The 23,949-nt window shown below is 37.0% G+C and overlaps 3 protein-coding genes across 11 annotated transcripts; 2 read left to right on the top strand and 1 right to left on the bottom strand.

Moving 5' to 3' along the window:
* Positions 1-6,695: 6,695 nt before the first annotated feature.
* LOC125213495 (cystic fibrosis transmembrane conductance regulator) lies at positions 6,696-8,812 on the top strand. Its single transcript, XM_048114076.2, has 3 exons — positions 6,696-7,155; positions 7,837-8,022; positions 8,471-8,812. Exons 1-3 carry the CDS (start codon positions 7,093-7,095, stop codon positions 8,681-8,683), a joined length of 462 nt encoding a protein of 153 aa, XP_047970033.1. The 5' UTR covers positions 6,696-7,092; the 3' UTR covers positions 8,684-8,812.
* A 749-nt stretch (positions 8,813-9,561) lies between these two features.
* On the top strand, positions 9,562-15,161 carry LOC125213494 (26S proteasome non-ATPase regulatory subunit 13 homolog A). The gene is made up of 6 exons (XM_048114075.2): positions 9,562-9,845; positions 11,876-12,322; positions 13,452-13,532; positions 14,122-14,318; positions 14,400-14,499; positions 14,745-15,161. The coding sequence occupies exons 1-6, from the start codon at positions 9,696-9,698 to the stop codon at positions 14,928-14,930; spliced, it is 1,161 nt and encodes a 386-aa protein (XP_047970032.1). The 5' UTR covers positions 9,562-9,695; the 3' UTR covers positions 14,931-15,161.
* Positions 15,162-18,278: 3,117 nt separating this feature from the next.
* On the bottom strand, positions 18,279-23,435 carry XLG3 (extra-large GTP-binding protein 3). 9 transcript variants are annotated; one of them, XM_048114071.2, is made up of 10 exons: positions 23,156-23,435; positions 22,700-22,759; positions 21,517-22,609; positions 21,302-21,439; positions 20,514-20,618; positions 20,251-20,430; positions 19,980-20,157; positions 19,551-19,798; positions 19,271-19,443; positions 18,279-19,132 (listed from the first exon to the last, which is right to left on the bottom strand). In XM_048114071.2, the coding sequence occupies exons 3-10, from the start codon at positions 22,492-22,494 to the stop codon at positions 18,535-18,537; spliced, it is 2,598 nt and encodes an 865-aa protein (XP_047970028.1). In that variant the 5' UTR covers positions 22,495-22,609; positions 22,700-22,759; positions 23,156-23,435; the 3' UTR covers positions 18,279-18,534. The 9 variants fall into 9 exon arrangements, with proteins under 9 accessions (XP_047970028.1, XP_047970023.1, XP_047970029.1 ...); XM_048114066.2 differs by having other exon boundaries at positions 21,517-22,523; XM_048114072.2 differs by having other exon boundaries at positions 21,517-22,519.
* Positions 23,436-23,949: the final 514 nt, after the last annotated feature.

The raw sequence follows: 23,949 nt of genomic DNA, 5'->3' as shown, positions 1-23,949 counted from the left end.
AATTTAATTCTAGTCACATAGCAGACAAAAGAATTAAATTGACGGATCAAGATAATCTTAAACGCGGGAAATATTATAAAATAAAATGGACCCAAGTTATTTGTAATTTGGTGATTTAAGTGGGAGTGCAATATTATTCTTTAGTGGAACAAAATAATATTCCATTGATAATATATTAAATCATGGGTCATTTGATTTAATTAGTAATTTATCTAATAGGTGAGCCCAACACTTAAATCATTCCATGGATCCCCTTACTAGCCCATTAAGTCTAATATAAATAGTGAGGAGTATGGAAAACCCTAGCACACCATTCAACACAACATTCCTCCCCTAAACCCTAGTAGCCGTCGCCGGCTCTCTCTCTCTCCTTGCCTCGGTTTTCGTGCCTTGGCACGTGGGAGAATTAGGGTTTTGTTTTGTTCTTATTCTATCCTAATTCATAGGATTAGATCAAGACAATATCAAGTTTGTGATTGGTTTTCCCTAGATCTCTTCAAGACTATTATTGATTATTCAAGATCCGCTCACACGGATGGATTAGGACAAGGGAATAGTACGGAAGATTCACGGTCGATAAACCAAGGATCACCGGGTGGTGCAACTAGCAACGTCAATCCAATGATGGATCAAGAGGTAACAATCGAATCTACATCAAATATGCATGATTATGTGTTTATTTGATATTATTTCTATAGATCTATGTTTATTGCATGAAATTGGAGTCGAATGCATAATCACCTAAATAGATCCATTAAGGACCTGTTTGTTTTCCGTGTCTTCCACTGCGGTAGTCCCAACATATATACCATTTGTTCAACATTCTTCTACCAATTTCTCAATTTATTCTACTTCTATCATTTCTATTTATTCCTATATTCTTTTTCTAGATTTGTAGTTTTTATTTTCTAGGATTTGTAATTTTTATTTTCTAGGTGTATAACTTTTTTTTTCAACTGAACAATAATTTTCCGTGTTTTAATTGTGTAATATTTTCTATTTTACAATTAAAATAGCTTGTAGTTGTGAATAGTACAATTTAATAGTTGTAGCTTGGATGAGGCCTGCAGGGTTATGAGAGTTGTGGCCGGGCCCTAAAAATTTAGGAGAATGCTGACGCAGAGGGGACTTTGGGCCTGGATCCGGGCCGCGGTTAATGATGTTCTTATATTTATTCGAGAAGCTCAAATGTACCAGTCATCTTGGGACGTCCTTTCTTAGCTACGAAAAATGCATTAATTGATGTACCAAAATGAGAGCTCGCACATGGTGTGAATAAAAAAGCATTCTCCATATACAGGTAATGTAGAATATTGTAGATGCACAATGAAGATAGAGAAAGAAGATAGGGAAGAAAGCAAGATTGTGAGAGTAATTGATGATTCTGGTGGAAGAACGAACACTTGTGTCTCATGCAAAATGGTGGAAGAAACAAATGGAAATTATCTATTTTTCAAAGCATAAAAAGGAGGATTCACCTACATCTTATGAACTTGAAGTGTCAAGCTAACCACATAAAACTACTACTTGCTGGGGAACCCAACCAGGGTAATTTAGTTTTAACTTTTATTTGCAATAGTATGCATTCAAAAGGTATGTATATAACAAAACAGACATCATGTGTACTATGTCAAATGGGTAGTACATGATTATGAGGCTGGTAGTTGTAATTGAAATAAATGTATGTCTACATTGAACAATTGGTATATATTTAATTATTTATAGTGTTATTGACTTATTGCACTAGGGCTACGTTACCATATTTTGTAACTTGAATTGTTTTTAGTTCTTACAATTTCTACAAAGTATGAGGTTACGTCACTTTTGTCTTTAACTTTTGAAAATTCTTTTTTGATTCTTTTTTCTCAGAGGGAACTTTTGAGGTTTCCACAGAGTTGACAAGTGGAGCAAGGAACATAAGTAAGAGAAGTGGCAGTGGCAACTATGAGAGCGAACTGCTGCGGCGGCGTTCCGATCGTGTAATACCTGCATCATATTCATATTCATATTCATATTCATATATATATTGAAAATGTAGAGTTAAAAGTAGAAGAAGACGCAAACCCAACCCGTTGAGGAGGAGATCGTCATGAAGAGGCATGCGAGCTTCGAGATGGCGGCGGGAATATAACAAGTCCTTATTTCTGGTGCGCTGCATGAAAAACAAGGGCAAGATCAAGGGTATATATTTAATTATTTATAGTGTTATTGACTTATTGCACTAGGGCTACGTTACCATATTTTGTAACTTGAATTGTTTTTAGTTCTTACAATTTCTACAAAGTATGAGGTTACGTCACTTTTGTCTTTAACTTTTGAAAATTCTTTTTTGATTCTTTTTTCTCAGAGGGAACTTTTGAGGTTTCCACAGAGTTGACAAGTGGAGCAAGGAACATAAGTAAGAGAAGTGGCAGTGGCAACTATGAGAGCGAACTGCTGCGGCGGCGTTCCGATCGTGTAATACCTGCATCATATTCATATTCATATTCATATTCATATATATATTGAAAATGTAGAGTTAAAAGTAGAAGAAGACGCAAACCCAACCCGTTGAGGAGGAGATCGTCATGAAGAGGCATGCGAGCTTCGAGATGGCGGCGGGAATATAACAAGTCCTTATTTCTGGTGCGCCGCATGAAAAACAAGGGCAAGATCAAGGGTATATATTTAATTATTTATAGTGTTATTGACTTATTGCACTAGGGCTACGTTACCATATTTTGTAACTTGAATTATTTTTAGTTCTTACAATTTCTACAAAGTATGAGGTTACGTCACTTTTGTCTTTAACTTTTGAAAATTCTTTTTTGATTCTTTTTTCTTATATTGGGAGTTATACCCTTTTACAAGAGAGAAGCATCAGTATGCTTCGCAAATGGTAATTTCTCAATTTGATCTATTTGGCAAGTGAAATATGCTATTTTGAGCTTTTGCTACCATGGTACATAGCGTTCCAGTTAGTTGTTTATTAGTATTTTTGTTTACTTTCTCATTCATAAGTGGAGACAAAGCGAAGAGTGCAATAACACTTCACATATTGAATTATTGCTAAGTGTGTTTTCAACCTAGCTAGTTGATTTTTGGGTAAATATAAATGTAAATGATTGATTAAAGATCTCAAGTAATGTTGATGGATGTATGAATGTAGTTATTCTTACCTTTCAATTTTTATGTTGTTGAACGAATGATAAATTATTTGATTGATTAAATAATTCTCATAAAAAAGTATTTACATGACTATATAGATTGTTCACTTTTTTCCTACTATGTGATTTTCTAGCTGGACTTTTACATAAAATTTAGTGGTATTAACCTGAACTTGCATATTCTAGACTCTAGACGGACTCAAAAACAAATACTCCCTCCATCCATTAAATATTGTCTAAATTTGACTCGGCGCGATTTTAAGAAATGTGAAAAAAAATGAATTTATAAAATTTTTGGAATAAAGTCTCACATATATATTAATTTTATAATATAATGTAAGTGTTAAGAACTAGTGAAAAGTGGACCCATTTACCAAAACTAGAAAGAAAAAAAATAAATGGACAACTTTTTACAGACATACCAAAATGGTAAAATTGGATAACAATTCACAAACAAACGAAGTAAATGTGAATGCAGAGCGGTAAGTCGAGCGAAGTGTGTTTAAATCAAAAATCTCCTGATCCAGAGAATCCACTAGACACCGGGTCTAGGAACTCAGAGAATCATTGGGTTACCTGTCGTTAGGCACACAATCACTTCCTTAGCTTTTCAAAACCCTCAACCCACTATGCTAAAAATGTTAGTACAGGGAAGCAGGGATCGAATCCACAGAGACAGATGCGTAAGTAAACATGCTAAAAGATCTGGACGCTATTTTTTGGCTGCTGCCACGCAATTTTCGGGGTTGAGATTTAATTCCTAGACTTGGAAAATGAAATGCTCTATTCTAACAGCTAGATCTAGGCAGAGACACCATAACATGCATAATAACCAAAAGTGTTTGAAACAACTACTGGACTTGGTAAACGACTTCCTAAACTAGCCTAGACAGAGGAAAAACGAAACGTGGGGACCATTTCCCAAAACAGCATGGTACGACAGAAAAAGCTGCAGATCAACCAACTAAAGGACTAACTAACAACGACATCATCTTCTCTAACTTCTATCACGAAATAACAGATGAAAAACAGAGCAAAGCAAGGATCGAAACAGAACAACTTAAACAAAACCGATTAAAAGCGATTAACTACAGGAATTCAAACAGATCTACTATTACTCGACGGGGTAAACAAGAAAACAACATTCAAACACCACATCCATGCATACGTGAACAGACATCGGAAGCTCCATCCACTCCGGATCCAAGCCATCCACAACAATCCAACACCATTTCCATCTCCAATCTTCGCAGATCCAAACAAATCCAACCAATCAACTACAATCCTCCGTGCAATTCAAACTCCAACATCAGATCAAACATCAACAAGCATCGAAAGCAAGAGAAAATGTAAATATAGCATAAAACAGAACAGAAACGTAAATCCCATAACAAGTAAGCAGTATCCGAGAAGAACTTAGCAAAACACGACCGAGCTTCGAACAACGAAGACTTGGAAAATCCGAAATGTAAACAAAAAGCAAATAAGAGATTGTATCTTCGCTTCCGTGGAGACGGTGTTACACCACAACTGAATTAGAAACGTGAACCACGAAGATGATTCCCCCTAAGAATGTGTGTAGAGAAAATGAGAAAATGGAGCCAAGAGCTGATGTTGAGAAAAAAAAGGTCCTCTTCATGTTGAACGCGTGCTCATATTTATAATGGGTAGAGCTTCTAGACTCTTCTTGGTGATTTCCATTTTGCCCTCCGTTTGGATGCTCCTTCGTCTAGCAACTCTTCCATCTTCTGCTCACTTCTCCCGCTAACTTCTTCCTCCAGGTAATCCTCTCCTTTTTTTTGGGGCTGACGGTTTCTCTATACACCTGGCTTATAAAATTTTGTTAAACTTAGAAAATCACATAATTTATCCCCATAACTAATGCTTGAAATTAGCTTTATTCGTGAACTACACGGATAGGCAACGTTCAAAGATGCTTTTTCTTTTAAGGGGACATTATATGCTTTTTTGTGAGCTGGATATATAAAAGATTAAATCTTTATGCACACACATGTTACATGTATGGTATGTATGTCTTCGTCTGATTAATGTGATCTGATTCCAATCTATTAGTATCAAAGTATTAGGCATTTTAGAACTAAGAAAATTTCATTAATTATTGACTTCTTTAATACGCTGATTCGGATATTAGTTAATTACTCAACTAATTTCACAAATATGTTATTCTAAATTTTCACTCAATAATGCTGGAATAATAATTCATCCAACAATTTTTTTATGTTAGAGAGAAACCGGTAGCAAAGTTCAACAAACTACTGTTATACACATTTTTTAATTCATTTCTTAAAGCGACTTTGAATTAATATACTCCTCTTTTGATGTGGTAAATAAGTCGGTCTGTTATACTATATGATATATCCAAAAGTTGTATAGTAAAAAACCTGCAACAAGGGAAAGTCCCATTATTATTTTTTAAAAATGTCATATTCACGTATTACTTGAAACCTAATTTGCATTATTAAATTTTGATTGTCAACATTACATATGTCATAGCATGCAACTGATTCTTTATTTATAGCCACTTTAATTGTTTATAATAAATAATTGTGAAGACGTGCATAATATGCATTTAGTACTACTAGCTTGTCGTTTTGCAAGAGTTTTATCTTAAAAGTTTGTCATCAAATATATTCAATAATATATTTATGAAAATTTAGTCACACTTTCTATTCAACTCTCAAACTACTTACACTGTTACACATTATCTTCTAAAGAATACTCCCTCCGTCCACGAAAAATAGAACACTTTGTGAATGATACGAATTTTAATATAGAATTGGTAAAATAAGAAAGAAAAGAAAAAAGTAAGAGAAAAGAATAAAAAGTAAGACAGAAGTAGTATTAGTGGAAAGTAGGATCCATATTACTCCCTCCGTCCCGGCTAAGATGACACATTCCTTAGCCGGCACAGAGTTTTATGAGTAATTGGTTAATGTGTTTAATTGAAGAGAGAAAAGGTGGGTGGAAGTATTAAAATGGAGAGAGAAGAAATGTGAATATTTTAATAGGGGTAGAAAAAAGTGGTTGAGTGTGTTAATTGGAGAGAGAAAGTTTCCAAAAAAGGAAATGTGTCATCTTAGTTGGGATAAACTAAAAAGAAAAACGTGTCATCTTAAGTGGGACGGAGAGAGTATTAGTTAGAGAGAGAGAGAAAAAGTAAAAGTGAAGCTGTTGAAAACTTTCATTTTTTTAATATATCCTATTTTCTGTGGACAGAGAGAGTATCGTTTTTATACAATCTTTATGTGTGTGCTTGTATATTAAACAATACTATACAATCTTTATCGGTGTGCTTGTATATTAAACAATACTAATTAGATACACACTAATAATTTTTTGAAGGACGAAACTAAGAATATTTACATTACGCTATATAAAAATGTGTCTTTTTTCTTCTCTCCCACGAATAATTAATTAATGCCTTTAAGTTGTGAAGAAAATTGCGAAAAGCAATCAACAGAATAATAACATTAATCAAGTGGCCCAATTTCTTTTAATTGCAGTACATATCCTATTTCCAACGATGATTCTCCCAAACCGGCCATTTTGTCTCACCTCATGTTTTCTTCTTCTCTATCCTCTTCAACGTCTGCAATAATATAAACTTGATAAACAATAACAATAACTGTGTGCCACCTATTAATCTTCATTATTCAATTTGCATAGTTTATTTTGTGTGTGAAAAATCAAGTGTGTCTATCGTCATATAGCGTGAGGAGACAGATGGAATCCCACCAGAAAACCCCAAACCACAAGCCAAGATTTGAGCTTTTTCATATTCCTTACATTTATAAGTGAGCTACCCTTTCTCTCTCTGAGTAGTAGACCAAAAATTGGAATACATCGTTTTTGGTTGGCGGATTGAATCAGCTCAACCCCCCTTCGAAATTCGATTGTAAGCTGATTTTTTTGCTGCCTGGAAAAAATGGTGGGGATTTTCTCAAGATTTTCTGGCAGAGGTAGCCATCGCCGCACTCAAAGTTCTCTTGTAAGCTCTCTCTCTCTCTCTCTTAAAGATTGATTTTTTTTTACTTCTTGTTTCTTGGATTTTTGGCACATCTGAATGGTTGGATGATGCTGTGTAGTTTTGAGCAAGTTTCCCCTCCCTTATTTGAGCTACTCTGTCTCATCTTAAAGAGTATATTGGACTTCATGTTTCTTGGTTTTTGGCCTATTTGATGAAGAGTTGGATGATGCTGTCCATTTTGTAGTGTGATTTGATTATGCTAATGTTTTTTTTTTTCAGTTGGGGCATTTGGATTGCTAGTGGATTTCTAGTCAACTAGATCATCATTTTATTGAAACTATACTAAATCCTTAAGAGAAAAATTGATTATCGAATTAATTTCTTGGATGTGGTTTGGTTTCTCTATCTGTTTGTACTGAATTATGATATGTACTATGAGTATATACTCCATGGTAAAGGGTTTGCTAGGATTGGATTTCTTGTTTGCAAGATTACTTCTTTCAAATATGTGTTCGCTGTTGATATTGAACTTATGATTGAAAAGTTATTGTATTATATGGCATACAAAATGAAGAATTAACTAACTGATATACTTGTTATATTGTAATGATTACTTGTTTCATTTTTCCAAACTTGGATTTAGGTGTTTCTGGTGTGTTTCATTGCTTATGGTATAAGTTGTTTAATTTTCTTGATGTATAGGATGAAAGGGGAGTATTGCCTTGTAGCACAGATGCTCCAACCACTGCTATCTTGTCGACAGCTACGTCTGCTGTTCCCCATGGGATTGAAGTAGCAGTTGAGTTTAAGCCCGTTGAACATCCAAGTGAGCCTCTCGACAGTGACCAACCTATCCTCTGTCCACAACCCGAGCCTTCCATTCTTAATGTAAGTTTGATCCCTAGCCTTACTTGATAGGAAATACTTATGAAAATAAATTTCCTTGCTTAAAGTTAGTATATCAACTCTTTTTAAATGCTATCTTGAGGTATATAAGCATGATCGAGTTTTCTAATATGATGATATTGTATTTGTATCTCAAGAAATTAATATCTCACATAAATATTATACCTTTAGCTTGAGTTGTGAATGAGCTTAGCTTATTGTTTCTGGTCACAGTTTCCCTTGATGATTACTTGTTTTGAAGGACCACCGCCCTTTTTTTTCTTGCTACACAAAATTAATCTTCGCTGTATTCATATTAGTTAATTCTCTGCAAATCTAGATTCATAATCAGGAAAGATCAAGAAAAGGCAATATCAATGTCATAAGGGAGTGTTTGATTGTTGCAATCAATCTAATTTACCCGATGTTTGTATGTTTGTGTGACGATCAGGATGGAAGGATCTGGAAGGAAAGAGCATCGTCAGGTGTATCCCGAAGGGTGGAGACCCCGGTTTTGGAGGAACAGATCGACAGCGAACCCGAGACTCCAAGAACGAAGCCTCAGCCTCCTCGACGCATTCTGCCATCTATGAGTGCTCCCGAGCACAACATCCTCAAATTGCTGGAAGAGTGTAATGCATCTGGAATAAGCTTCAATACTTGATCAATATCAACAACCTTTCTTTTTATTTTTGTATAAAAACCTTCACCTTGTTGTTTTACCTTGTCAAAGTGGTTTTATAGATTGATTACTGGTGAATTTGAAAAGTGAATTTGATTAATTTTTTTTTAATACTAGCATTTCTTTGGTATATTAATGCAATACAATCATGAATAGATGCACAGTTATTAGCACTTAGTAGTAGTACTAGTTAATTTCTTAACATACTCTCAACTAAGAGCGAACTAATTGAAAATTACAAATACAAGTAATTGAGTAATTACGATCCTCACATAGTAAAACTGTAAACCCTAAACACATAAATTAGGAATTTAATTACATACACAACTCCATATTAGCTATCAATTTCGTCAACAATCAAACACCTACACGAACAGAGCAAATTCGCCAGATTTAGAGACTAAATAGGCAATTTAGGAACTGGAAGCGGATGCTCAGCCGTTGGATTCACGAGGCGATCGCGGGGACCGCGGAAGCTTCCGTGGTTCATCCATGGCTTCCTCTGCCACCTCCGACCGCCAGCCGCTGCTTCGCCGGAAGCGATGATCAGAAGAAGCAGGAAGAATGCTCGTAAACTGAACATTTTCCGATTGTTTAGGTTGCGTTTGCGATTTTTGACAGAATTAATAGGGAGAGAATAGCAACTTTGCTTCGCTTAGAAGTCAAATTGAAATAATTGCAGCACACACAGTCACACACGCACTTTCATGTGGATACTGTGATTGGGATTTTGGTTGGCGAAACACCAATAAATTGGATCACATGATATTTACGGGCTGGGTCATTTTGGGCCCATTAGGAAGCCCAATAGCGAACAAACCTATTTAATTCGTTTCTTTGGGAAAAAGAAAAGAGGGGAAAATAAATCAAAATTGAGGAACATTTAAATTTGCAGATACACTCAACATATTATACTCCACCTCCTTCGATTTCTCTCTCTTTTACCGGCGAAGCACCACTGTCTCGTGTGATATTGAACGGCGGAAGAAATTCGATGGCGGCTCTTCAGTATCTGGAATCCCTGCGTAATGCGCATCCGGAGCTCAGCGAGTGGTACACCACTCTTTCAGATCTGTACCAGAGGAAGCTCTGGCACCAGCTCACGCTCAAGCTCGAGCAATTTGTCACGCTCGCCGTCTTTCAGGTGCTGGACCACTTACCTGCCTGAAAATTGAGCTTTGTTCATGCGAATTGTTGCTATTTTTTTCGTTTTGATTGTGTTATTCTTGTGTTGATTTGGTTTCTGTTTTGTTCCGTGATAAAATAGTGAATCGCACTTTTGCTTTGTGTTGGAGAAATTAGGTTGAGTTTTGGGATGTGGGGAAGGGGTTTTGGTGCTAGGGTTTTGTTATCGGTGATGTTTTTGAGGGGATTGAATTTTTTGATTGGGTTATCATACCATTGTTGATTTTTTCACTCATTTCTGTCATGATTGTTGGTATTTGCATAGACTGGTTGTGCATACGGTTAATTGTGAAATTATGTGGATGTTTATGAAAAACCTAGGAAATTAGCCTGATATTTGGGTTACGCATGGAAATGATTTGGTATTCATGTATGTTGGCTGAGTGGCACTTCATTTTGAAAACCACTTCCTTGGATTTCATTCACATAATTTAAGTTTGTTGAGTGAAAGAAATACAGTTCATAGTACTTAATACAGCATGTCCGCTTCAAATATCAAGTTCAAAAGTTCTTTTAAGTTCCCAAGAAATCCATTTATATATCTCTTGCTTGTCCGCTTCTTTGCATGCTATTTTCATTACCAAAGGATCATAATGGAGTCCTGATACTGCCAAGTGCTCCATTTCTCTAAAAGGACACTGCATATTTTTTTTTTGCCAATTCTGTTTACTCGGTAACTGTATAGTTATAGACAAGAGGTAATTTGACAAAGTACTGCAACTGCTTGTGAGCTTATACTATACTAGTGCTTATGACTGGCAGTCAGTTATTTAGAATTAAAATATTATGATATTTTGCAAGTTCAGATCTTTATACTCCCTCCGTCCACAAAAAGAGTCTCATTTGTGGACGGCATGAGTTTTAATGAGAAAATTGGTAAGTAAGAGAGAAGGAGAAAAAGTAGGTAGAGGAAGATAGATGGGGAGAAAAAGTGGGTAAAGTATGAGAGAGAGGAGAAAAAGTGGGTAAAGTAATAAAGAGAAACTTTATATTTTTTGAAATGGGACTATTTTTTGTGGACATCCCAAAATGGCAAAATGGGACTATTTGTCATGGATGTTGGGAGTATTACAAATCCTGACACTCTTCTTTTATGTGATTTGATCCCTATATTGTAAAGGTATAGTTTGATAATAGTAATACAACAAAGGTGCTTTTCCGATTCATGGTTTGTGGCTATAAAATTTTAAGATGAACATGAAATGCATATGCAAGTAGTTTCTGTACTTGCATGTGCAATCAATTCCTGAAAGAATCAAATTGATCAAAATGTTTTGAAGTGGAAGAATTCTTTATTTGGTCAAAACCCATTTGCTACTTCTACAATTCTTCATCTGGTGAGAACTTTTTTGGTTTTTCTGTATATATAATGCCATTTGCAAGACACAATATTCTGTTATACAGAGTACTAGTTTAGCTTTATTATACTGCATAATGTGGCTATACATTATCATTACATAGATAAACTGCTCATTATCATTCTTTCCATATATATGTCACACCAATGGCATGCATGTAATGTAGTGAATATTCCCACACTCTGAATTTTTCTACCTAGGGTAATCATGGTTAGAAAGGACTAGTAAAGCTATGCTCTTACAGGCATCTACTTATCCTGATTCCAAGCATCAAGCTGTGTGATTTCTGCCTCATTGTAAACCGCATGTCTCTTTGAATTTGTTAACATGAACGAAAAGTTCACTAGTCATAGAAATCACACTGTGAAGGGATATCTTCCTGACTTACCTCAGTGTCAGAAGTGAATTTGTTTTTCTTATGCAGTTATGCTATTGACTGCATCTCATTTTTCCTACTTCCTGCTAGCATTTGGGTTACATAATTTTGAGTTGAATAATGTTCATTCATGATTCATCACTTCAAAATTCTTCTCTCACTTTGATTAAATTTTCTTTTCTTTTTTTCTGAAATCCATGTCATTTCTGTAGGTGATTTGTACCTAACCCTTTTATTTCTTTTGCCCTAATTCAGGCTGGGGATTCCCTAATCCAACTCTACCAAAACTTTATAACTGATTTTGAGACAAAGATCAATCTACTCAAGCTTGCCCATTTCGCTGTCATAGTTTCTCGGCGGTATTCAGAGAAAGATGCTGCCATATCATATCTTGAAGGAGTGATAGAGAAGCTCCGTACTACCAGTAAAGTACGGATAGAGGAGCCGATACTTTATATCAATATGCAGATTGGTTTATTTAAGCTCGAGCTGGGAGACCAAAAGGAATGCAAGAAACTTTTAGAAGAGGGAAAGAGTACTCTTGACAGCATGACTGACATTGATCCATCTGTGTATGCTAGCTACTATTGGATTTCATCACAATATCATAAAGCCCGTCAAGAATTTGCTGAGTTCTACAGAAGTGCTCTTCTATATTTAGCTTACACTTCAGTTGAGACTTTGTCAGAATCATTTAAGCTGGTATGTTATTGTTTACAATGCTGGTGTTTGATAATTCATACATTTTCTGATTATGAGAAAATCCAGCATTCAGTTGTGCAATAATTCTAGTTGACATGGAAGCCCAAGACCTTTCATATTAATGTAATTGAATCTGTGGACTATTAATGTTTGTGTATAGTCATTTTACTTTTATTGGGTTTTGATTTTTTTAGCATGGCTTAAACACTGCATAAATGATATCCTACTAATCATGTTATTGCATGAAATATGTCCATGTTGAGGTTTGAAGGAGTGTCCAAATAGACCAGTTTAGGTCATATAGGTTTGCTAAAAATATTCTCTGAAGTTGATATTAGGGGTATATGGTAGTGGCTGAGTGTGTGGAACACTTTAGGTAGTAAAGGCTAGACTACTAAACAGGGATCTTCCTAGGCCACCTGTATGTTTTCAACTATGCCTCTTGTTATTGCAATAATTTATATATGTTCTACCCCTTATAAGTTGTCTCCTTGGCATTAAGCGTGGCATGTAGTAGAAATTAGTTTGTTTCAACCACTATTAGTTCTGCTGCTTTGGTGGTTAGGACTAGGAGTTAGGTTCAATTTTAGAGATGGTCTTCTGAATTGCTCGAAGAGCCTGTTGTCTTTATCTTGCAATTGCTCACCTTATAAGGTAAGTAGGTTCAAATCAATATATTCTCTTAAGAATATAAGAAATTAATTAAAAATATACTTCTCTTGAGATGCATTGATCTGTCTGTAACTAGAGCAATTCCTATCATGGTTTTTTAGTCCTTTCTTTAAACCTTAAAGGGGCTGCCTTTCTCTGTGAGGAGACAATAACTAGTTCTACATAGATCAGGCTGGTATTTCATCCTGACACTGTTACTGAAAATTCGAATTTGTTTGTTTATTTATCATGCTGTGAGAGACAATAACTAGCTGTTTATTTATTTATCATGCTGTAATTGATGGTCATTCTGTTTTCTCTAATTATTTTATTATCATTATAGCTACTGTCAGTCATAACTAGAATCACATTGAAATGCATGCATTTTCTGGTGTTCTAATAGTATGTTTGTTGGATGTTCCCACTAATTTTAATGATGTCATTGCTGTTGAATTAAACGTGTATATTTGTTTAATAGGATTTGACATTTGACTTATCTCTGGCGGCCTTATTGGGGGAGAACATCTACAACTTCGGTGAACTTCTTGCTCATCCAATTGTAAGTAATTTGTCGGTGCCAGTTCTGAATTTTTGGTTAAAGCTTATTTCTTCTGAACATTAGAGAGGTCATGGTGTGTATCACTCTAACCATTTGGTGCTAGAATGTATCCCAGTATGCCTGCTAATATTGCTGTGAATAATTAAATGAACTTTGAGTTGAAGTAACATTGTGTAACTAATAGATATAGTTATGGCTAATTATGAATTACAATCGACATATAATGTGAAGACTTGTACTGTGAATACAAGTAATGTATTTGTCCGATACTCCGATCATTATGTTGCATTGTTGCATATTTTCCTTCTATCATAAAATTTGCTTGGATAAAACTGTGTTCTTCCTGATATGGGCATTTCCTTCATGCTTTATCACATAATTATAATGACACTGTAAAGTTTTTCTAGTTAAATTGCACCTTCATTGGAGGCTCAGTTTTCTTACTTTTATCTAACTGAGTTATGTCCAAAATACAACTATCATGTTAATGAAGAAGACAGGGAAAATCTGAACATGTGCCACTTTGTCATTCCTTTTCTCAGCACTTGTTTATAAGCTAATAATCTTTCTACTTCCGCAATTTCTGCAGATTAAAAGTCTTATGGGAACTAAAGTTGAGTGGCTTTACTATATTCTCGAAGCATTTAACTCTGGTGATTTAGTGCGTTATCAAGAACTGTGTCGTGTACATGGAGCCGCTCTCAGCAGCCAACCAGCATTAGTCCAGAATGAGAAAAAGCTTCTTGAGAAGATCAACATTCTTTGCTTGATGGAGATCATATTCAGGTGAATTTCTTTCTTTATGCCTGAGTTACGTTGCATCGTATTTTTTTTCCTCTGAAGTTGAAGAACTACTCCTACTTACAGCCGACCATCAGAAGATAGGACTATTCCGCTAAGTATCATTGCTGAACGAACAAAACTTACTGTTGAAGATGTGGAGTATCTTCTCATGAAGAGCCTTTCTGTAAGTGGATTCAAATATTTTTTATTTGTTATGCTGAACTTTCATAATGTGATCAAGAGTAGGATAGAAATGTTTAGTCAGTAAAAAATTGAACCAGTTTCTGAATTGTCCTGGAGCTGGTAGAATAATTGTCTAATTACATCACCCGAGCTCAGAACTTGTTGCAAATCTCACATCCGAAATCAGGACAATTTTAAATCATCTAGGGGCCTAGAGAGAGTATTTACTTGTTAATCTCATTGCAGGTGCATCTGATTGAAGGAATCATTGACCAAGTAGAGGGAACAGTTTATGTCTCATGGGTGCAACCCAGAGTTTTAGGGATCCCTCAGATCAAGTCGTTGCGTGACCGGCTGGACAACTGGGTGGACAAAGTACACACTGCTTTGTTATCTGTTGAGGCTGAGACACCTGATCTTGTTGCAGCATGATCTTCTTATGCCTTCGGTTTCTTCTCTGACAATGATTTTAGAAGGCCAAATCTGTTACTTCCGCCGGAAACGAATCAGTTGTTACGGTTGTCTTGCAGTTGCCTGTATTTCTTTCCCCTTTTTGAGGCTGATCTCTTAATGCGACTGAATATATGTTTCCAGCCAGAAACCATACTTGTAACACTCATTTAGTTTTTTGCAATATCATTCTATTGAACAGGATTATTTAAATTTGTGTTTACTCATTTTAAGCATCGTTGATCTATGAGATTCCAACACAAGATATCCAATGCGGCAAGGTAAAAATTAAACGTGCAATACTGTTCAAGCGTGATTCCGACCGTGATATCGTGCTTTGGGGGTATGCATGGTTAGGAAACTCTGAGATACTATTAGTTTGTCCAATTGGGTGGTAGGTTTTTTTGTATGACTTCAAATCTTGATGCTGAAATTACACAAAAAATTTGAACCATTATTTTGGGCTGTAGGAGGATTGGAATTTCTCCCTGGCCATGTGAGCAATTGAGAATCTAGAACCATGAATGAATCTCATAAACATGAATATATTTTGTTTTATGTCTAACTCGGGCAAACAGAAATCTAAAGTAGGGTATAATTTCATTGTAAGAACCTTACTCATAACAGAATCTATACCCAAATAGTACAAAGGAATGATTGATGTGCTACATACTTTATTTCTCACAATTCTCGTTTGACGCACATTTAATGTTAAAAATTATTATCAAAATTTTTTATTTCACAAAATTCATAAAAATCAAAGCTTAATTTGTTATTTTATTAATTTATTTAAAATTATTGAGAAAATGAGCAAATCGAGCTTTGATTTTTATGAAATTTGTGAAATTAAAAATTTTAATTTTTTTAATGTATTAGAATCAAACTAAATATATAAATTCGAAACCAACAACACTAAACGCGCATCAAACAAAAGTGGTGCTCACATAAAGTATGTACCACATCATTCCTCTCACGCTAAATCCATAAACCCTCAAAACCCTAGTTATAGTTAAAACTTTATAGCCATACCGTATCTCATTGATAAGACTAATTTCATGCATTGGTTATGGGGTTAATTTCAATGAATTTCTGGTTCTAACACAGCTTTTGAGTCAGGTGTGTAGGAGAAATCGCCAAACCCAGGAAGGAAGGAAGAAAATCACCTGGTGAAGGAGTTTGGAGAGAAAGTGGGCAGAAAAGGAAAAAATTGCCAGACGGAGGAGATTGCTAAATGGAGGGCAAAGAAGGGAATTCAAGAAGATTCTAGAAGATCACCTCCACGTCTATAAATAGAGAGCATGCAACACACATGAAATCATCATCTCTCACATTTTGCTCTTAGCTCACTTTCACACACTTCTACACACACTTGGGAGATATCGGAAATTCATGGGCTTGGGGTTTGTTTTTTGAGTTGCTGTTGTGTACCAACAATTTACTGCTTTCGTTTTAATTTATGTTCTGAATTTTCCCGAGTCTTCGTTGTTCGAAGCTCGGCGTTTGTTCTGTTGTTGAATCCTTGTTGAATTCTGAATCTTTTAGCTATGGAAGTTTATGTTTTGTTTTTGTTTTATATTTGCGTTGATTGTTGCTTTACTTTGGATGCTTTTCGCACTTGATTTGTTTTGCTGAAGTTGGATTGTGTTGGAATTGTAGTTGATCCGTGGAATTTGGCTAGATCGGAGTGATCAGAGATGGAATTTGTTGTGGTTTCTTGTGGATGGCTTGGATCCGGAGCGGATGAAGCATCCGATGTTATATCTATTGAATTCTGCATGGTTTTTGGTTTTCAGTTACTGCTTTTAGTTTACTTCGTCTAGTTATTGTAGATCTGAGCATTTTCCGGTGATTTGTGTTTTTCCGACGTTCGAATCGTCATGTTCAGTTTAAATCCGGGTTGTTGTTCTGTTTCATTCATGTTTACGCTTGAATCGGTTGAAGATATGAAGATGAACGTTAGCTAAATTCATAGTTAGTTATTTGCAGCTTTTCATTCGTACCTTTGATGTTTTTGGAAATGGTCCCCACAGTCTTGTTTTCGTCTGTCTAGTCATTTTAGGAAAGTTGTTCACTAGGTCTGATAAATTTCATCGTTGAAGTGCTACTCTGTTTAAATCTCTGTTAACTTCATGCCTATTTTCATTATGTTTTCCTTTTCCTAGGTCTAGCTGTTAGAGTAGATCATGTGTACTTCCCGAGTCTAGTAGTTAAGTTCTCAACTCAAGTTTGCGTGGCAGCAGCCAAACCAGTCCAAAGTCCTCTTAACTCTCACTCGCGTCCTATCTATCGTTCGACCCTTGCTTCTCTATGCTAGTTACAGTGTAGTGAGTTGAGGTATTATTTTCTTTGACAACAGGCTGAAGATGAGTCCAACGACCGTAATCTTCCTAGTTATCGATGTTCATAGACCTTGCAGTCTAGTAAATTTCCTTGAGAAACAGTCCAGAGTCCTCTTAACTCTCACTCGCGTCCTATCTATCTCTGTGGGTTCGACCCTTGCTTCTCTATGCTAGTTAGAGTGTAGTGAGTTGAGGTATTATTTTCTTTGACAACAGGCTGAAGATGAGTCCAACGACCGTAATCTTCCTAGTTATCGATGTTCCTAGACCTTGCAGTCTAGTAAATTTCCTTGAGAAATGGGTCACTCACCCCTTAAAAGGCCTCATAAAGGGGAGGGTTTCCACACTTATATAGAGAAGCTAGGATCATCACCAAGCCGATGTGGGACAAGAATTTGGAGAATTTAACACGCCCCCTCACGTGTGGGCCGGAATGACACATCGGACTTCCATCACGTGGGTAGGCAAGAGAAGAGATAAAGAGATAAACCATCATCGACTTGGGCCCTGCTCTGACACCATATTAGAAATGGGCCACTCGCCCCTTAAAAGGCCTCATAAAAGGGTGGGTTATCCACACTTATATAGAGAAGCTAGGATCATCACCAAGCCGATGTGGGACAAGAATTTGGAGAATTTAACTCCGTCCCCGATTAAGAGTCACACTTTTTCCATTTCGATCCGTCCCCAATTAAGAGTTACACTTCATTTTTACCATAAATAGTAAGTAGGTCCCACATTCCACTAACTCAATTCACTCACATTTTATTATAAAACCAATATAAAAAAATAAGTCCCACATTCCACTAATTTTTTCAACCAACTTTTCTTTACATTTCTTAAAATCTGTGTCCGATCAAAATGTGACTCATATTCGAAGACGGAGAGAGTAATTGATATGTACTATGCTCTCAGCCCGACCTCTCACACATCAATCTAGACAACCCTAAATTAGAAAACCAAACAAAACCAAATCAAGCATAAAAACTAGTGATTTGAAATAGTGCATTCAATAAATATGTGGACTTGGAAATTGCCCATCAATGGACTGTGAACGCCACGCATATCTCTAGCTCAAAAATATGTATACAAACGATGTCACAATCAGACTCACAGCTGCCAACTAAAATCTCATTAACTCCCGAAATTTAACAAACCAATAGCTTATTTTTCGTCTCTCATTTTTCTTTCTTCCATTTATATACACATTCTCAGCTGCAGCTTTTGAAGAAGAAATACGTTCTTTCTCACTCTTGTTGGATAAACGGCGACGAGCTGACGTCCGTCGTGCTATAGAACGAGTCTTCCGCACCGTTATAGTAGGTCTCCCCCTTGTCGTCGTCCCACCTCACCACCTCTCGTATGTACTTGAATGCCTCGTCGACAGTTGACCTCTCCCTCGCTCTCGTCTGCCACACAAAGAGCTTCCGGCCAGTGAGGGAGGCGTAGAGGTCCTTGAACTTCATGGCGACGTAGAAGTATGCCTGCTGCGCGAGGGACTGGTTGTTGTGGTAGGGACGGACGGGGCTGAAGTCGGTGAACCACTCGCACGTGCCGAGAGGGACGCGGCTGATCTTCTCCTCGAAGAGGTCGTACTTGTTCAGGACAAGGACGAATGGGGTGTTGGTGAAGCACGAGTGCTTGATCATCGTCTCGAAGAGCTCCCGGCTCTGAATCATCTTGTTCTGAAGAAGGGAACCGCTGCCTTGGCCCTCCGGGAATATCCACACCTGATCGTAGTCACACAACGCGATGCAGAAGACGACTGCACGGACGTCCTCAAACATCTCGACCCACTTGCGCCCTTCGTTCATCCCCTTCGCGTTCACTCTGATCAGTTGATACCTGACGTACAAAATCTTTATTAGAATAGATACTTAGTAAATTTCAAGTGTGTGAAACCATTAGGCAGAATTTCATATACCAACATTCTTTTCTTTCTCATCAGCTATATTGTTGACTCTTCGTAATAGAAATACGAACCTGGTGAGAGGAGGAGGCGCGGTGTCCAGATTTTCGGTGTAGGTTTCTGACATTGGGCTGCGGTCGTCCATGGAGAACTCCATAAAGGCCAGGCCGTTACCATGAGTCACCCCTTCCGCATACAATATATCACGATCCGTAGGTTCATATTCATTACTCGATATTTCAACCGCCTGTTACAAATGAACCAAAGATTTAGCAAAGAGCTTCTGATAGTAAAATACGAGTTTTCAAGAGGACGGGAAAATAGTCTAAAAAATTTATAGAGTGATAAAGATACCCTGCTCAAGAAGTATTCCGCCACGTCTGGTAGAAAGTGAAGTTCGCTCTTTCTCCGGTACGTCTCCTGTATGGCAGGATCTCTCCACACTTCTTCGACAAGCGGAGCATATTCACGGGTCGCAGCAGGAAAGAAAGCATCCAAATCTCCAGTGGCTATGATGTCTAAGAGCCAGTCGGAGAAATGCTTCAACTTGGGATTGAGTGAATAAATACATTGACTGTTTTCATTCGAGTCCAAGGCGTCCCCTGCATTACGATCAAAATTCAGCACAATGTGAAGCTAATTCAGGTGCAAGTAAAAGCCATTTGGAAAAAAATCTAAAATGTTTTTCTTATCTTACGATGGATACAGTTTAACAAGATGCTCTCGAAAGATATATGGTTCGGAAAAATTATTGATGTCCTACCAGAACTTCTGGTTTAGTACCTGATTCAGAGACCTGTCCAACATAATCTTGCCGTTTGCTCTCGGATAAGGCCTCCTCCTCAAAGCGCTCACGACCGTCGAGGAGAATGCTGAGATACTTGTACATGTTGCTTTGTATCATAAGCTTGATCTCCTGGATTTCCTCGGAGGTAAACTTACTACCATACAAAAATTTCGCCTGTTTAAAATAAATAACAAGATTAATATCATAAACATCCACGAAATAAGTTTATTTTTGCTTCATACATTACGACAACTTGATATAGATGACCTGCTTAAAAATTGTGCTGGTACCGGTGCCAGGGAGTCCAAGTAGAAGAAGCTTCTGGATCTTTTTCTGCTCGAGGAAATTGGGTATGGTTGTATAGTTGCTAGCCTCGTCCCTATGAACATGAGTCTGACCTTGAGGTACAGGCAAAGAGAATAGGGAGCACACGAATCTTGTCGAAGCCTGTCACAAAAAAACACCGTTGGTGAACAGATTTTGGGGGCCGCCCACCAATCTATACATTGCATATTATTCTTGGAACGTACCTTCTCCCAGATGTTTCCCCTGATATTATTTTGACCTTCCTCCTCATAACGACCATCATCATACACCCAAAAATGGGTATCACGTGGGCATTGTACGTTCGCAAGCTGAATTAAAAACGAATAACATTAAAACCCAATCAGAAAAGTCCTCATCTCATTAGGCAAACCTCAAAATTGGAACCTAACTGCCTAACTGCTTATGTTGACACATTTGTAAAAATGACTTCGTCATTCATTCCCAATTTCCTAAATAGCCTATGTTCTAACTTAGTGAAAGAAAAGAAGGTTGGAGCAAACAGCAATTTTTCCAAGACCAATAATAGAAAATATCATATACAATATAAGTATCAGCTGATGCAAGAGTTGGAAACATAATGTCTAACATCACCTGTTTATCTGTTCCAGTAAAATTGAAGTTGTGTCTTATGGATATCATAGAGCATTAAACCTGTTTGGGTTTATATATCCCCGCAAATCCAGTTATTGAGAAAATACGTAGATAATGTGGGTCACTTTCCTATTGTTAAAGCAGTTAAGAAGAAACATTCCCATTCAGGACAGCAAACAATCCAAATTAGGTCATAACACCCTAAGCAAAATGATTGAATAACAAGGGTGTTTTATCAATGCATATCTAGGGTCAGCACCAATTTCATTTACTTTAGGAAATAAATCCATCAAATTGCAGAAAAGGAACTGTTCTAACTGGTTAAAAAGAGGGAGCAACGAAATTGTAAAAGTAATATTATTGACAGATGAATCTCACGGCCATTAGACAAGGTACTGACCTTGAGTACTCTCAGCTCCAGTTTCGTGATTTCTCGACCATTCATGAATACCTCTGTATTCCCATTGCTGGCATGAGGACTGAGTTTTCCGGTGAAATTCAAATTCGAACTAATAACCCTATCAGGTTTCTCTCCCTCCTGTAAATTTGACAAGTGAGCGAACACATTTACATTCCAAGGAAGCATAGAGAAAAAGCAACGAATAAAGACTTTACCTTTCCCCACAGACCCGATTCCTTATCATACCAATACCTCCCTGGCTTCAACTTCTTGGGAGGTAGAAGGCATCCAAAAAGATCCGCCATTTCTTCCGGTTTCAAAGGATATCCGTTCACAATAAGCTGCTCCGGACGAAGCTGATTAGCAGAACATTCTTTTTCCGCCTTCATTATATGTTTGACCTCCAAAGGACTAAGTAATCGTGACAACAACCTCGACTGCTTACCCAATTTGGACCGATTCGATTCGTCAATTGGCTCCCCAATGCAGGTGACACATTTACGCCCTTCCGGCATTGACCCCATTGCTCTAAGCACACAGTTACTGCAATACTTTGCATCACAAACGAGGCAGGACTCCTTCGTTTCCCACTTCCCTCTCCCACACCGATAGCACACTCTTGTTTTCTTCCTCGTTTTCTTCCTCTTCTTCTCATTCGCCACACCAACAAATTCAGGATACACCTGCTTCTCAGTATCCACCACTCTCCTCTCAGATCTTTCAACAGTGTTAAATGTTACTACTGTGGCTCTCCTTCCTTCACCGACATGCTCTTTTCCTGCATGAATATCTCGACTATGCACCGAGCCAGGCGAAGCCGAGGCAGAATGTGAAGCGAAGTCGTTATTCTGAAGCACAGAAACCCCAGACTCCGAGCTTCCCGACACCCTAGGGCTTTGATTACTCTGACTAGTAACCCTAGCAATACGAGACATGGGCAATGGTATTGGTTCTACTACAGCTGCTCTTTCATAGGCCAGCGATCTTCGAGATTCTGAAACAGGCTCAGCAGTTGGGATTGCATTGTCGTCCATGTCAACAGGCTCCACTCGGGGAAGCTCATACGAGACTGGAGGGCCGTTGTATTCAATAGCAATCGAGTAATCCATTCTGTCCTCATCCGGGATGGGTGCTCCCGGCGGAAGCATTTTCCTCACCATCTCCCTCCAATCCTCAGCTCCATTTTCCCCCATCTCTCCTCACACCAACCTTTTTAGTCTATCTACAACCAAGAACCCAAATTTCACAGATTCCAAACCAAGATTATTGTTATATCTCTAAATTCAACCCTTGAACTTTCAGCAATAACTAAACAAGATCATAGCACAACCTTATAAAAACCAATTAAAGAATGAAACAAACATTTAATTCAAGAATGCACGATCCCAAGAGTCTTACCAGAGCAATGACATTACTTTACAAATCGCTATAGCCGGATTTGTGGAGTACTCTCCAAATCTGAAAAAAAATTGAATCAATAAAAAAAACATCAACCGCTAGAAAATGCTATATTCCAGCACAACGAAATAACAATTCAACCAAAAAACCACCCTCATTGAAGAAAGTGAAAAGCATCGAGGGATTCAAGTCAAAGTTGCAAACTTAATTTATTTAAATATATACTTGCAGTAAAATACTAAATTCTGACCCCATTACAAGAAAATCTTTCGAATCAACTCCATTGCAGGACCCCATTTGTAACATACACAAATCACAGTATCCCAAGTACAAATTAAAGAGGGGAGTCCAGAGATTTAAAGCAAAAGGGATGAAAAAAATTGACTTTTCAGAAAGGTAAGAACTTTATGCTTATAAAGAGAGTGAAAAAAAATCAATTTTCAAGTTCATATGTACCTGAAAGAAAGGACAAATTGATGAAGGTGTATGAAATCAACAGTCCCTAATTTTTAAAAGGTGCTTTCCTTAAAGTTTAAACTTTAAAGCTTCAACTGTAGAAATCAAAAAGGCTGGAACCACAAAGAATCTAGCTTTTGGGGAAATACATACATAAAAATTGTGTCTTTGCACATGTATGTACAGGAAGGGTGTATGTATAGCTGGAGGAGGTAAGACGACGATTAATCAGAAGGGGTAGAGAGAGAGAGATTAGGTGGGTCCGATTGATTGCACGGTTTGGAGTCGGCAGTGTATCTAAATGATTAAAGATTGAAAATTGCAAATGTTTGTGTTGGAGCACGTGCGGGTCACGCGCTAGGTGCGAGTGGGATTCTCGGCAATAGACATCGTCTTTCCTTTTAATTACTACTCCTAATATAATAATTCAGTCATTTTTTTATAATAATTCAGTCATTTTTTTGTATTGAAGGGTTTTAGGTTAGTTGAGTACTTTTAAAAAATAACTTTTTTTACTTATGTTATTATCTATTTATTTTAATATATTATACACCTCTTTCCTAATCCGTGATGATAAAAAATAACTTTATTAACGCATAATGATGAGAGTACAATACTCATTTAATTTCAAATTCCGTTTTATATCCGATTATGGTTAGAAAAATAAAATAAAATAAATACCACTCCATTAAGATAAAAATTACGTATATCGTCTGTAGTTTGAATTGGACTTATGTTAGAAATACTGATTTGACATCAAATTTTAAAAGAAAGTTGTTTATACTCTAAATCCC

Source organism: Salvia hispanica, chromosome 3, assembly GCF_029641045.1.
Source record: "Salvia hispanica isolate PSC_SH4W2 chromosome 3, Shi_PSC_v1, whole genome shotgun sequence".
In the NCBI taxonomy this organism is placed as follows: Eukaryota; Viridiplantae; Streptophyta; class Magnoliopsida; order Lamiales; family Lamiaceae; genus Salvia; species Salvia hispanica.
The sequence above is the reverse complement of the archived record's forward strand: the minus strand, read 5'-3'. Positions and strand labels throughout refer to the sequence as shown.